At 38.7% G+C, this 15,928-nt stretch overlaps 1 protein-coding gene across 3 annotated transcripts in view; it reads left to right on the top strand.

Annotated features, from left to right (window-relative positions):
• Positions 1-15,928, top strand: part of SLC25A40 (solute carrier family 25 member 40) — a 55,735-nt gene that overhangs the window by 25,200 nt on the left and 14,607 nt on the right. For all 3 annotated transcript variants that reach the window (XM_082846384.1, XM_082846383.1, XM_082846382.1), the window contains exons 3-4: positions 782-841; positions 2,587-2,693. In XM_082846384.1, the coding sequence (XP_082702510.1) occupies positions 782-841; positions 2,587-2,693 (167 nt within the window). The remainder of the gene's footprint in view (positions 1-781; positions 842-2,586; positions 2,694-15,928) is intronic.

Below are 15,928 nucleotides of genomic sequence, written 5' to 3'. Positions count from 1 at the left end.
TTATGTCTTTTTTAATGAATTTCTTGTAGACACAGCCAAATGACATAGTTAGGTGACAGTTTAGCATTTTAATGACTTTAACTTGGCTGGTTTATTTAAATAAGATAGCAGATGATTAGAAAAAATGTAAACTAATTGCTTTAGAATGTAGTGTCTTTAGGTCAGAATGCTAGGGTTGTAAAGGCTTTAGAGATCTTCTAATGTGACTTCTTCATTCTCAGAAGAGGAAATACAGCCTGCAAATTAAAACCATTCTCCTTTGCTTCACTGTTCCCAAATGGAGTTATACAATGTGGTAGGAAGGATGATTTATGACTAGCTTACTCAAATTTGCATTATCTATAGTTTTTGTTTGATATAGGTGAATTTAACAGAATAGGAAGACTTATATTGTTTGATTATTGATTACTTGTAATACAAAGTTATTCTCAAATATTTAAATGGACTTTTGGAACTTTCATTCTTTACCTTAGATAACATATTTTCTTATAAATACTAGTATTGTAGTTTTAATGCTAATGGAATTATAGTTGTAGAAATATTATAAATGAGAGTTTAGTACTTGTGAGAGGACTAATTACATTTTCTCGCTGGTACTCTAAATAAAATTCAAGGGCAAGAAATTAGAATGTTAACACTCAAAACCACTTTAAGATAAATAATCTTACCCATTGTGTAGTCACGAGGAAAGGTATCATTCAGTGTATTTTGTGTTCTTTGGACAAATGTCTGTACAATTTATAGGTATCACTTGTTAATTGAGATTTATGTATCTTCATAGTGACACCCTTTGATGTTGTTAAAATTCGACTCCAAGCCCAAAACAACCCATTCTCCAAAGGTATGTGTTCTGCTTATCCTGAAAACATTATGTTAGATTTTTAAATGTCGCTGTATTCTTTTTTATTTGAATAATATTCTTTTTGTTAGTTTTTAAAAATTGATGCCTTTATCCTCATGCAGAAACATTTTCTCATTTCTTAGTTGTACATGATGAGGTCTAGGCAGAAAACAAATACAGTTGACCCTTGAACAATGAGGGGGTTAACACTGCCCACTGTCCACGTAGTTGTCTGCCTGTAATTTATAGTTGGCCCTCAGTGTCCACAGTTCCTGTGTTTTTGCAGTTCCTCGTCCTTGGATTCAACCAACTACAGACTGTCTAGTACTGCAGTATTTACTATTGAAAAAAATCTGCATAAGTAGACCTTCACAGTTCAAACCTGTGTTGTTCAAGGGTCAACTGCCTGTGTATATGTGTATATAAAACATATAACACTTTCGTGAACCTACTGATTAAAGCAGAGGACAATTTTATATTTGAGTATGTGCCTCGCAAGTAAGAACAGAATTAAACTTGTAAGGCATCTTAGAATCTAGCTTCCTACTTTAGTCCAAGAGCTGTGCTCATCCTACAGTATTCATCCAACAGTCATCTAATTGTTGCTTGAATAGTGATAGGAAAGTCATTATTTTACCAGGCAGCTTGGTTAATTGCTGGACATTATAGCTTATGTGGACTTTGAGAAGAAAGAGTAGTTATATGTTTTTATTAGATGGGCAAAAATAGTGATTCCTTGATCAATATTTTGCGGTTTTATAAAGATAATGCTGTTTCAAACATGTTTAAATAGCAGAAAACAGACTGAGAAAGCTAGCTTTGTTTCAGGTGGATGAGAGGATAGATGGGTTGTAGGAAGAGACTGAAAAGTAAAGTGGTTTCCTGTACATTAAAGTTAGACTAATGTATTATGAAATTGACAGAATTATATATGGTAGAATAGAGAAGACAGTTTTGGCAGCAAGAATGAATCCAATAATGGGAAGGATTGTTATTAGAGAAAGTTGTAGTCAGTTAAGAGGGAGCTGACAAATGTCTAGATTGAGCAGTATAAATACAGAGAAAGGGACAAAGCACAGCATTATTTACATTGGTTGAGAAAAACATTTTTTCATAGTCTTTTTTCAATTGATGTATAACATTGTATTAGTTTTAGGTGTACACTGTAATGATTTCATATATGTATATATTGAAAAATGATTACCACAATAAATTTAGTCAACTTTCATGACCTCACATAGTTAATAAATTTTTTTCCATGTAATGAGATCTTTTTTTTTTTTTTTTGAAATGAGATCTTTTAAGATCTACTCTCTTAGCAACTTTCAGATATACATTAGATTTCATAATATATTTTTGTCTGAATTGCCCTTACATACCACAGGGTTTTCTTCTGGTCAAATAGAGAAGACGTACACCCATGCTGTCTTTTCAAAACAGGTTTTCTCCTCTGTCTTCCCTCTCCGCTCCCTCAGATAACCGAAAAGAATTTATTTCCATGTGCATTTGCCGACTGCAGTTCTGAAAACATAATCCACTAATTTACTCAATTGCTTTTCACCACTGTGAGTTTAGAGCCCAGTGCTATGTCATTAAGCAAGTCAAATTATTTATGTTTCATCCTAAAAGGTGAAGACAAAGTTATGTCTTTGTGTAGCCTGCTCATCGTACTTTCATTTTGTTCATATGTAAAAATAATACAGTTTTGTGAAATAATCACTGACTGTTAGAATCTTCTTTCTTAGGAAAATGTTTCTTATATAGTAATGGACTTATGGATCATCTATGTGTCTGTGACGAGGAAGGCAACAAAGCATGGTATAAGAAGCCAGGACGTTTCCAGGGAACATTGGTAAAGAGATTATATTATTTATAATCACAGTATGTTTTCTATTCTAATATTTACTCTTATATATGAAATATTTAACGATTACAGGAGAGTAAAATGTCCATCAGGTAGTTGGCACACTTATCCACAGTTAAAAAGTAGACATTGAAGCAGGAAAGGGAAAGTGCTTTTTTTGCTTTTAATTCTTTGCTAACTTTATTTTCATCTGTTTATGCTTAGGGAGTGGGGTTTTTAAACTTTTTTATTTTGAGATACTTGTAGATCATATACAATTTTAAGAAAAATATACAGACAGACCCTATGTACCCTTTTTCCAGTTTCCCCCAGTGGTAACAGGTGACAGGATGAGTACAGTAGACCACAGGATATTGACATTGATACAGTGAAGATACAGACAATTCCATCACAGCAAGGATCCTTCCTATTTCCCTTTTATAGCTACATCTACTTCTTAACTCCTGGCAATCACTAATCTGTTTTCTATTTATATAATTTTGTCACTTTAAGAATGTTACATAAATGAAATAACAGAACATTTTGGGTTTGGCACTTTTCCCTTAATTATCTGAAGATTCATTCAAATTGTTTAATGTATCAATAGTTTGTTCCTTTTTATTACTCACTAGTATTACATGGTATGGATGTGTACCACAGTTTGTTTTCTGAGTGGTTTCCAGTTTTTGGCTCTGAATAAAACTGATACATACATTCATTCACAGGTTTTTGTGTGAAAGTAAGTGTAAGAAAAAACTCACGTTTTTTCTCTGAACACTCTACTTAGAACACTTCTGAACCGATATGTGGGTTTTTTCCCCCATACCGAGCAACTCTCCAGGGTTCACAAACTGGGTATTCTACAATTTAACTCAATTCTGACACCATCTACCTGGAGTTAGTGTCAGGTCCCACAAGACTGCTCCCACTTCAGATGCCACTCCCAAGTCCAGGTTGTCACCTATGTTTCTGAATGACTGGCTGTAAATCAGAGGTTCCCAAGGTCTCCTCTTGGGTTCAGTAATTTGCTAGAACAGCTCACAGAACTCAGCAAAACAGTTTACTTACTAGATTACTAGTTTATTATGAAAGGATACAACTCAGGTACAGTCAGACAGAAGAGATGCACAGGGCAAGACTTGGGGGAAGGGGTGTGGAGCTTCCATGTCCACTCCAGGTGTGTCACTCTCCCAGCACCTCCCTGTGTTCACCAGCCTGGAAGCTTCCAAATGCCATTCTTTAGAGATTTTTATGGAGGCTTCATTACATAGACACGATTGATCAAATCACTGGCCCTTGGTGACTGACTAAACCTCCAGTTCTGCCTCCCTTCCCAGAACCCCTGAGGTTGGGGACTGGGATAGGGTGGGGAGGGTGGGACTAAAAGTTCCAGCCTTCTAATCAAGTGGTTGGTTCCTCCTGGCAACCAGCCCCCATCCTTTGGTTCTCTAGGGCCTTTCCAAAAATCACCTCATTAACATAAACTTAGGTGTAGTTGAAAGAGGCTTGTTGTGAATAACAAAAGACGCTACTTTCACCTCTTATCTTCTGGAGCTATTTCAGGACTGAGAACAAAAGACCAAAAATTATCAACAAAAGATGCTTCCTTTGCTCTGTATTAATTAGGAAATTATAAGAGTTTTGGAGCTGTGTGCCAGGAACCATGGATTAAGGCCAAAATGTATATTTCTTATTATTAATCATAATATCAGTGTTAGTCTTCATTTCTCTGGGGTAAATGTCATGAGTGCAGTTGTTGGGTCATATGGTAGTTGCATGTTTAAGGTTTAAGAAACTGCCAACCTGTTTACGAGACTGGTAGGACCATTTTACATTCCCAGTGGCAGTGTATGACTGATCTAATTTCTCCACAACCTCACGAGCATTTGGTGTTGTCACTATTTTTATTTTAGCAATTATGATAGGTGTGTAGTGGTATCTCATTGTGGTTTTAATTTACATTTCCCTGGTGGTTAGTGATGTTGAAAACCTATTCATATGTTTTTTAGCCATCAGTATATCCTCTTCAGTGAAATGGCTCTTCATGTCTTTTGCCCATTTTCTAATTTAACTGTTTGTATTTTTACTGTTAAGTTTTAAATGCTCCTTATACTATCTAGATACGAGTCCTTTGTTGAATGTGTGATTACTAAACATTCTTTCCCACTCTAACTTCCCTTCTTACACCCTTAAACAGGGTCTTTCATGGAGTAAAAGTTATTAATTTTGATGAAGTCCAATTTGTCAATTTTTTCTTTATAGATCATGCTTTTGGTGTCAAATCTAAGAATTCTTTATTTACCCTAAGATCTGAAGATTCTTCTCCTGTTTTTAAAGTCCTTGATCCATTTTGAGTCATTCTTATATAATGTATGGGTTTGAGGTTGAAGTTTGATCCTTTTTGTTTTTTTAGCATGTGGTTGTCCAGTTGCGTTTGTTGAAAAGGCTATCTTTCCTCCATTAAGATGCTTTTGCACATTGTCAGAAATCACTTGGGCGTATCGTGTGGATCTATTTCTAGGTTGTTTATTCTGTAACATTTGTCTGTTACCTACATCAATACCACACGGTCTTAGTGTAGCTATAGAATAAGTCTTGAAATCAGGTAAACTGATTCCTCCCACTTTATTCTTATTTTTCTTTTTGAAAGTTGTTTTATCTATTTCCAAAGTTTCTTTGTCTTTCCATATAAATTTTAGAATAATCTTGTATATACCTACAAAAAATCTTGATGAGATTTTTATAGGAATTGTGTTAAACCTGTATGTCTTATTTGGAGAGAAATGACATATTTACTGTGCTGAGTGCTCCAGTCTGTTTTTTCTTCTAGATATAATTGACATACAGCACTGTATAAGTCTAAGGTGTACAGCATAATGATTTGACTTACATACATCATGAAATGATTTCCAGAATAATTACCATCCACCATCTCACAGATACAAAATTAAAGAAACAGAAAAAACATTTTTTGTGATGAGAACACTTAGGATTTACTCTCTTAACAACTTCGGTGTATAACATACAGCCGTGTTCATTATCTTTATCATGTTGTACATCATTTATTAGTACTTATTTATCTTATAACTGGAAGTTTGTACCTTTTGACCTTCATCCAATTCTCCCTTCCCCCCACTCCCCAACTCTGGTAACCACAAATCTCATCTCTTTTTTTTTGAAAGGTAAATCATGCACAAATTTTCTTTAATAAAACTGGCCAGAGCTTGTTTTTAAACAAACAAAAGATTTTAATGTCTGCTAGGAAAAATCATCTCTTTTTTATGAGTTTGTTTTTGAAGTATAATTAATCTACAATACTATGTTCCTGTTACACAACATAGTGATTTGATATATTTCTATGCATATCAAAATGATTACCATGATAATTCTAGTTACTATACGTCACCGTGTAAAAATATTACATAGTTAGTGACTGTATTCCTCACAAGATACATTTCATCCCCTTGAATCCTTTACTTTGTAACTGGAAGTTTATACCTCTTAATCTCCCTCACCTATTTCTTTCCTCTCTCTCCTCCCCCTCCCCTCTGGCAACCACCTGTTTGTTCTCTGTATCTGTAACTCTGTTTCTGTTTTGTTATGTTTGTTCATTTGTTTTTTTATATTCCACATATAAGGGAAATGATACAGTGTTTGTCTTTCTCTAACTTATTTCAATTAGAATAATACCCTCTTGGTCCATCCATGTTGTCAAACATGGCAATATTTCATTCTTTTCAATGGCTGAGTAATAGTCCATTATCTATCTATCTATCTATCTATCTATCGACCTATCAATAGATAGGTATCTGTATCTCACATTTTCTTTACCCATTCATCTATTTACGTTGCTTTCATATCTTGGTTATTGTAAATAATGCTTCAGTGAACATAGGGTGCATATACCTTTTTGAATTAGTATTTTTGTTTTCTTTGTATACATACCCACGAGTGGAATTGCTGGGTCATGCGGTACTTCTATTTAAAGTGTTTTTTGTTTTGTTTTGTTTTTTGTAGTATGCGGGCCTCTCACTGTTGTGGCCTCTGCTGTCATGGAGCACAGGCTCCGGACGCGCAGCCTCAGCGGCCATGGCTCACGGGCCCAGCTGCTCTGCGGCATGTGGGATCTTCCCGGACCGGGGCACGAACCCGCGTCCCCTGCGTCGGCAGGCAGACCCTCAACCACTGCGCCACCAGGGAAGCCCTAAAGTTTTTTGATGAAGCTTCATACTGTTTTCCATTGTGGCTGCACCAATTTACATTCCCACCAACAGTGCATAAGAGTTCCCTTTTCTCCACATCCTTGCCAACACTTTTTTATTTGTTGTCTTTTGGATAATAGCCATTTTTACAGGTGTGAGGTGATATCTCATCGTGGTTTTGATTGGCATTTCCCTGATGATTAGTGATGGTGAGCATCTTTTCATGTGCCTGTTGGCCATCTGTATGTCTTCTTTGGAAAAATGTCTGTTTAGATTCTCTGCCAATTTTTTAATCAGGTTGTTTTTGGATTTTTTGATGTTCAGTTCTGTAAGTTCTTTGTATATTTTGGGTATTAACCACCTGTTGGATATATCATTTGCAAATATTTTCTCCTGTTCAGTGGGTAGCCTTTTCGTTTTGTTGATAGTTTTCTTCGCTGTGCAAAATCTTTTTAGTTTGATGTAGTCCCATTTGTTTATTTTTCCTTTTGTTTCCCTTGCCTGAGGAGACATATCCAAAAAAATATTGCAAAGACCAGTGTCAAAGAGCATACTGCCTATGTTTTCTTCTTCTTTTTAAAAAAATTATTTATTTTATTTAATTTGGCTGCACCAGGTCTTAGTTGCAGTACGCGGGATCTTCGTTGCGGCATGTGGGATCTTTAGTTGTGGCACGTGGACTATTTTTTTGGTTGTTGTTGTTGTTGCGGTACGCAGGCTTCTCACTGCTGTGGCCTCTTCCGTTGCGGAGCACAGGCTCTGGACGCGTAGGCTCAGCGGCCATGGCTCATGGGCCCAGCCGCTCCGTGGCATGTGGGATCTTCCCGGACCGGGACACGAACCCGTGTCCCCTGCATCGGCAGGCGGACTCTCAACCACTGCGCCACCAGGGAAGTCCATCATGTGGACTCTTAGTTGTGGCATGTGGGCTTCTTAGTTATGGCATGCAGACTTCTTAGTTGTGGCATGGGAACTCTTAGTTGCGGCATGCATGTGGGATCTAGTTCCCTGACCAGGGATTGAACCCAGGCCCCGTGCATTGGGAGCACAGAGTCTTACCCACTGCACCACCAGGGAAATCCCTTGCCTATGTTTTTTTTCTATTAAGATTTTTGCCTTCAGGTCTTAAGTTTAAGTCTTTAATCCATTTTAATTTTTTTAAATTAATTAATTTTTAGCTGTGTTGAGTCTTCGTTGCTGCATGCGGGCTTTCATGGGCTTCTCATTTCTCACTGAGGTGGCTTTTCTTATTGTGGAGCACGGGCTGTAGGCGTACGGGTTTCAGTAGTTGTGGCAAGCGGGCTTAGTAGTTGTGGCTCGCAGGCTCTAGAGCACAGGTTCAGTAGTTGTGCACAGGCTTTGTTGCTCTGTGGCATGTGGGATCTTCCTGGAGCAGGGATTGAACCTGTGTCCCATGCATTGGAAGCCGGTTTTTTTTTGTTGTTGCGGTATGCGGACTTCTCACTGCTGTGGCCTCTCCCATTGCGGAGAACAGGCTCTGGATGCACAGGCTCAGCGGCCATGGCTCACGGGCCTGGCCGCTCCGTGGCATGTGGGATCTTCCCGGACCAGGGCATGAACCCGTGTCCCCTGCATCGGCAGGTGGACTCTCAACCACTGCGCCACCAGGGAAGCCCGGCAGGCAGATTCTTAACCACTGTATCACCAGGGAAGTCCCTGAATTTATTTTTGTGCATGGTGTGAGAGAGTAGTCCAGTTTGATTCTTTTGCATGTAGCTGTCCAGTTTTCCCAACACTGTTTATTGAAGAGGCTGTCTTTTCCTCATTGTATATTCTTGCCTCCTTTATTATAGATTAATTGCCCATATAAGTGTGTGGTTTCATTCCTGGGCTCTCTCTTCTGTTCCATTGATCTGTGTGTCTGTTTTTGTGCCAGTACCATATTGTTTTGATTACTGTAGCTTTATAGTATGTTTGGAATCAGGGACAATGATACCTACAGCTTTGTTGTTCTTTCTCAAGATTGTTTTGACAATTCAGGGTCTTTTGTGTTTCCATACACATTTTAGAATTATTTGTTCTAGTTCTGTGAAAAATGCCATTGGTATTGTGATAGGTATTGCATTGAATCTGTAGATTACCTTTGGTAGTATGATCATTTTAACAATATTCTTTTTATTAAAATTTATTTTATTTATTTTTTATTTTGGGCTGCATTGGGTCTTCGTTGCTGTGCACGGGCTTTTTCTCTAGTTGCGGTGAGAGGGGGCTCTTCTTCATTGCAGTGTGCAGGCTTCTCATTGCGGTGACTTCTCTTTGTTGTGGAGCATGGGCTCTAGGTGCGCGGGCTTCAGTAGTTGTGGCACTCAGGCTCAGTAGTTGTGGCTCGTTGGCTCTGGAGTGCAGGCTCAGTAGTTGTGGTGCACGGGTTTAGTTGCTCCAGGGCATGTGGGATCTTCCTGGTCCGGGGATCGAACCCGTGTCCCCTGCATTGGCAGGTGGATTCTTAACCACTGCACCACCAGGGAAGTCCCAACAGTATTAATTCTTCCAATCCAAGAACATCTGTTTGTGTCATCTTCAATTTCTTATAATTTTCTGAGTTCAGTATTTTACCTCCTTAGATTTATTCCTAGGTATTTTATCCTTTTTGATGTGATTGTGAATGGGATTATTTCCTTGATTTCCCTTTCTGATAGCTTGTTAGTGTATAGAAATGCAACAGATTTCTGTATATTAACTTAGCATCTTGCAATTTTACCAAATTCATTGAGGAGCTCTAGTATTTTTCTGCTGGCATCTTTAGGATTTACTATGTATAGTATCATGTCATCTGCAAACAGTGACAGTTTTACTTCTTTCTTTCCAATTTGGATTCCTTTTATTTTCTTCTTCTCTGACTGCTGTGGCTAGGACTTCCAAAACTATGTTGAATAAACTATAGTGAATAAAAGTGGTAAGAGTGGGCATCCTTGTCTTGTTCCTGATATTAGAGGAAGTGGTTTCAGCTTTTAACTGTTGAATATGATGCTAGCTGTGGGCTTGTTGTATATGGCTTTTATTATGTTGAGGTATGCTCCCTCTATAACCATATACCCACTTTGTTGAGAGTTTTTATCATGAATGAATGTTGAATTTTTTTCAGAACCTTTTTCTGCATCTGTAGAGATGATCATATGGATTGTATTCTTCAGTTTGTTAATGTGGTATATCATTGATTGATTTATGGATATTGAACCATCCTCGCATCCCTGGGGTAAGTCCCACTTGAACCTGGTGTATGATCCCTTTTTATCATTGTTTATCATATTGTTGAATTCGGTTTGCTCATACTTCATTGAGAATTTTTGCATCTATGTCATCAGTGATATTGGCCTGTCATTTTCTTTTTTGGTGTGATCTTTGTCTGATTTTGGTATCAGGGCAATGCTGGCCTCATAGAATGAGTTCAGAAGTGTTCCTTCCTCTGCAATTTTTTGGAATAGTTTTGGAAGGATAGGTGTTAACTCTTCTCTAAGTGTTTGGTAGAATTTACTTGTGAAGCCATTTGGTCCTGGACTTTTGTTTGTTGGGAGTTCTTTTTTGTTTTGTTCTTTTGCGGTACGTGGGCCTCTCACTGCCGTGGCCCCTCCTGTTGCAGAGCACAGGCTCCGGACGCGTAGGCTCAGTGGCCATGGCTCACGGGCCCAGCCGCTCCACGGCACGTGGGATCCTCCCGAATCAGGGCACGAACCCGTGTCCCCTGCAACGGCAGGCGGACTCTCAACCACTGCGCCACCAGGGAAGCCCTGTTGGGAGTTTTTAAATTACTGATTCAGTTTCATTACTGGCATTTCATCTGTTTGTATTTTCTATTTCTTCCTGGTTCAGTGTTTGGAGAGTGTACATTTAGGAATTTTTCCATTTTTTTTCTTGGTCATCCATTTTACGGCATATAGTTGTTCATAGTAATCTATTATGATCCTTTGTATTTCTGTGGTGCCAGTTGTAAGATGCCATTTTGAGTTATAGGTTTTTGTGTATATATTCCTTTGCTGGGGTGTTCTAATTTTTCATTAGTTTCAGACATGTTTGTAAGTGATCATTCAATGATTCATATGTTGACTGTTTTAAAATCTTTGTCAGATAATTCCAATTTCTGTCAGTCTCAGTGTTGGTATCTATTTATTGTCTCTTTTCATTCAGTCTGACATCTTCCTGCTTATTTATTTATTTATTTGCCACGCTGTGCAGCTTGCAGGATCTTAGTTCCCCGACCAGGGATCGAACCTGGGCCCCTGGCACTGAGAGCGCCAAGTCCTAACCACTGGACCGCCAGGGAATTTCCCTCTTCCTGCTTCTTAAAATGACAAATGATTTTTTCTTTTTTACTGAAACCAGGAAATTTTGAGTATTATGTTATGCAACTCTGAATCTCATTTAAACATGCTATTTTAACTGGCCTTTTTGACGCTGTTAACTCAGAGGGAGAGGGGTGCCACCCTGTTATGTCTGGGCAGAACTGAAGTCCAGGTTCCTCACTCAGCCTCCACTGATACATAGGGTGTGGGAGAGGGCTGTTTGCTGTTGGACAGTATGGTCTGAATGTTTGTGTCCCCCCCCGCAAATTCATATGCTGAAATCCTTATGCCTGATGCAGTTGTTTTAGGAGGTGGAGCCTTTGGGAGTTGATTAGGCCATGAGGGCAGAGACCTCATGAGATTAATGCCCTTAGTAGAGAGACCTCAGAGAGCTCCCTTGCCCCTTCTGCCTTGTGAGGACACAGTGAGAAGTCTGAGATCCAGAAGAGGACCCTCATTTGACCTTGCCAGCACCCTGATCTTGGACTTCCAGCCTTGAGAACTGTGAGAAATAAATTTATGTTCTTCATAAGCTATCCAGTCTGTGGTGTTTTGTTTAGCAGCCTTAACAGACTAAGACAGTGGGCCTGGAATTTCTGACTCCCCTTGTGATTTCCACTGCCACTGGTTGGGGGGTAGCCTCATTACTGTCAAGTGATGGTAGAAGCCCTGATTCTCCACTACTCCTTCTCTGATGCCACTGTAAGAACCCTTAGCATATTCACCATTGTTATGTAAAAAGCCCCAGTCTGATCCTTCCAAAATCTCTGCCATATCTGAATCTGGTTCTGATGCTTCGTTTGTTTCTTCAGACGATATATTTTGCCTTTTAGCATGCTTTGTAATTCTTTTCGTTGGAAGCTGGACATGATGTATTTGGCTAAAAGACTGAGGTAGATAGACCTTTAATGTGAGCTTTATCTGGCTAGACATTAGGCTGTGTTTACTTCTTGTTATAGCTGTGTTGTCAGAGACTAAAGTTTCCTCTCCTGTCCTAGTTTTTGTCTTACCTGTTGTTTTTGGGTTTTCCTGGAGACTCCTCAGATAGTAAAATAGTTTCCCTTGAGTGTAAGATTTTTTTTAAGGAGAATGAAGATTTGGGGCATATTTCAAAAATGGTTACTTTTCCCCTTACCCTGCTGGAAACAGGAGGGGATTTTTCTCTGATCCTAACAGTGAGAATATGGTAGGGCTCATGGAACTGAAACTCATGAAAGCATAAGGACCCTCCTACAGTAGCCCCCTCAGAGTTTTTGATTCTCGAGTTAGTATACACTGAGCAATCTGTCAATTATAAAGTTTTCCTATTGGTCCTGGTTCTTACTTTGGGCTTCTACTCTATTAAGCTGTGAGTGAGTCTCTGTATCTGTCTGTCCGTCTCTCCAATGTTCAAGGCAGCAGTTTGACCTGTGACCTCAATCCTCTGACCAGTCTAAGAGGAGTTGTTGATTTTTCATTTTGTTCAGGTTTTTTCTTGTTGTGAGGACGGAAGTGACGACTTCCAAGCTCTTTACATATAGGACCAGAAATCAGAATTCTTCTTTGGATTTATTTTGGTCATTGTCTTCTACTTTCTTGGGTGGAAACATGGATTATTGATTTTAAGCATTTCTTTTCTCATCCCAGCATTTAAAGCTGTAAATTTCCTTCAAAGCACTAAATTAGATGTGTTGCACAAATTTTGATGTTGTGTTTCCATTATCAATCAGTTGAAATATTTTCTAATTTCCTTTGTAATTTTTTTTGCCATGGATTTCTAATTTCCTTTGTAATTTTTTTTGCCATGGATTATTTAGAAGTCCAATATTCAATTTCCCAATATTGGATTTTTTTCTAGATATCTTATTCCTGATTTCTAATTTAATTCCAATGTGGTCAAAGGAACATACTCTGTAAGTTTTCAGACTTTTGAAATTTATTGAGTCTTGTGTAATGAACCTACGTATGATCTGTCTTGGTGACTTTTTTTTTTTTTTTTTTTTGTGGTACGCGGGCCTCTCCCGTTGCGGAGCACAGGCTTCGGACACGCAGGCTCAGCGGCCATGGCTCACGGGCCCAGCCGCTCCGCGGCATGTGGGATCTTCCCAGACCGGGGCACGAACCCGTGTCCCCTGCATCGGCAGGCGGACTCTCAACCACTGCGCCACCAGGGAAGCCCATTGGTGACTATTTTTAGTGCACTTTCAAACCTGTATTCTGTAGTTGTTGGGTATAGTGTTCTATAAACCATTAGGTCAGGGTGGCTGATGCTTCATTTAGAGATCTTCTGAATTCTTACAGATTTTTAAAATTATTCTGTCATTCTCTGATAGAGGATATAATAAACTTTAGTTATGATTGAGGATTTGTCTGTTTTCTTTTTTAGTTCTGTCAGGTTTGCTTCATGGGTTTTGGACCTCATTAGGAACATTCACTTGATATGTTTTCTGATACATTTTTATTATAGTGAAATCTCTTTATCACCGGTAATGTTCATTATCTTGAAGTCTTTTATCTGTATGTAATATAGCCACCTTTCAGCTTTCTCATATTAGTGTTTATATGGCCTCTTTTTCCATTCTTTTACTCCAAGACAGTGATATAGTTGTGCCTTGTTTTTTTACCCTAGAGACTCTTCAGATAGGATCTGAGACTTCTGCAGTTCTTTTAGCTGTGATCGTCTGTTGTTTTACAGGAGCCCTGTTGATATAGTGGCTTTTAATTGGGAAATTTAGTCCTTTAATATAATTTTTCATGTGGTTGGGTGTTAATTTACTATCTCTGTATGTTTTTTTTCCCTTAACTGCTCCCTTTTTCCCTCATTTCTTGCCTTTTTTTTGGATTATTTGAATTTTAATAATATTACATTGATTTCTCTATTCCCATTTCTAGGGAGACAGTTCTTCAAAAGTGTTTCACATTTCTTCATATCTTGTGAGCATGGCATTAGCTGCCCTTTGTTCCTGACCATCTTTTCAAGGATGTTTGTAGAGTGAATAACCTTGGAAGATTCAGTGCTTCCCTCTAGAGCAAGGGGATGGCATCCTTACTTCCTATTCTAAAGGATTTAGATTCCCTAAGGTCAGATTTCCTTTCCTGTAATGCAGTCCCACTGTGTGTCTGGGTGTCATCTATCCTTCTTCACATTGCCCTGTGGAAATTGGGGCTCAGGAAACAGGCATCAAAATGCTGATACTCTGCTGCTACTGCCGCAAGTAATAAACTTTGTCTCACCCCAGAGAGTTTTGTCTTTACCATCTCTCATGATACCGTGGCAGGCTGACTAGCTAACCAGGAAGTAGGGTGAAATCTCAGACCCCTTACAGTCTTCACATCCTTTACTCCCACCTCTTCCTTTGTGCTATTGCTTCATTGATAGTCCATCTTGTTACCTTACAGATTCCACAATTCACAATTAGAATTTTTGATTTAAATAGTCTTATGTCTTTTAAATAGTTAAAAAGAGAAAAGAGAGAAATACATATTTTACATGTAACCACTTATTTACCAGTTTTGTACTTCCTGCCTTTCTGAAGATTGTAGTTACAATGTGCCATCATGACCCTTTATCCTGAAGAACTTTTTACAGCATTTCTTTAGTGAAGGTATTTTGGCAGTGCAGTCTCTAAGTTCTTGTTCTTACAGAAATGTCTTTATAAAGCATTTTTGAAGTGTGTTTGGCAGCATATAGAATTCTGGCTTAGTTTCTTTTTCAGCACCTTAAATATGTCATTACATTGTCTTTTGGCCAAAATTTCATGTGTCTGATGAGAAGTATATGTATTTTGTCATTTTTATTTTGCTTTTTGTTTGTATGTTTTGGTTTGGTTTTTTAAATAATTTTTTCTTATCGTGCTCTGAATTCACAGCATTTTTTAAAAATTTATTTTTAATTTTATTTATTTTTGGGTGTGTTAGGTCTTCGTTGCTGCGTGTGGGCTTTCTCTAGTTGCAGCGAGTGGGGGCTACTCTTTGTTGCGGTGCATGGGCTTCTCATTGTGGTGGCTTCTCGTTGCGGAGCATGTGCTCTAGGTGCATGGGCTTCAGTAGTTATGGCACGCGGGCTCAGTAGTTGGGGCACACGGGCTTAGTTACTCCGTGGCATGTGGGATCTTCCTGGACCAGGGATCGAACCCATGTCCTCAGCATTGGCAGGCAGATTCTTAACCACTGCGCCAGCACAGAAGTCCCTGTTTGTTTTTATTCAGTTGGGATTTTTTTTGAGATTTGGGGCTCTGATATCTTTCACTAATTGGGGGAAGTTTTTGGTCATCATTTTATCAGGTAATTTCCTGTTCTATTATGTTTCCTTTCCTCTATGACTCCACATTAACCTGTGTTATACCACTTGATATTTCCCCTCAGGTCTCTGAGGCCCTGATAATTTTTCTTCATTGTCTTTTTTTGGCCACGCTGCACAGGTTGCTGGATCATAGTTCCCTGATCAGGGATTGAACCGGGCCCTTGGCAGTGAAAATGCAGAGTCCTAACCACTGGACTGCCAATAAATTCCCATTTTTCTTCATTCTTTTTCTCTTCCTTCTTCAAATTTAATAAGTTCTGTCTTCAACTCCAATGACTCCTTGATATCTCCTTTCTGCTGTTAAGCCCACCTAGTGAATTTTTGGTTTCAGGTTTAGAATTTTCATTTGGCTTTTTTTTTTTTTTTTTTTTTGCGGTACGCAGGCCTCTCACTGATGTGGTCTCTCCCATTGTGGAGCACAGGCTCTGGACGCGCAGGCTCAGTGGCCATGGCTCACGG

This window comes from Leucopleurus acutus (genome assembly GCF_964270905.1).
Source record: "Leucopleurus acutus genome assembly, chromosome: 9".
Lineage (NCBI taxonomy): Eukaryota > Metazoa > Chordata > Mammalia > Artiodactyla > Delphinidae > Leucopleurus > Leucopleurus acutus.
This window is presented reverse-complemented; position numbering and strand designations above follow the sequence as displayed.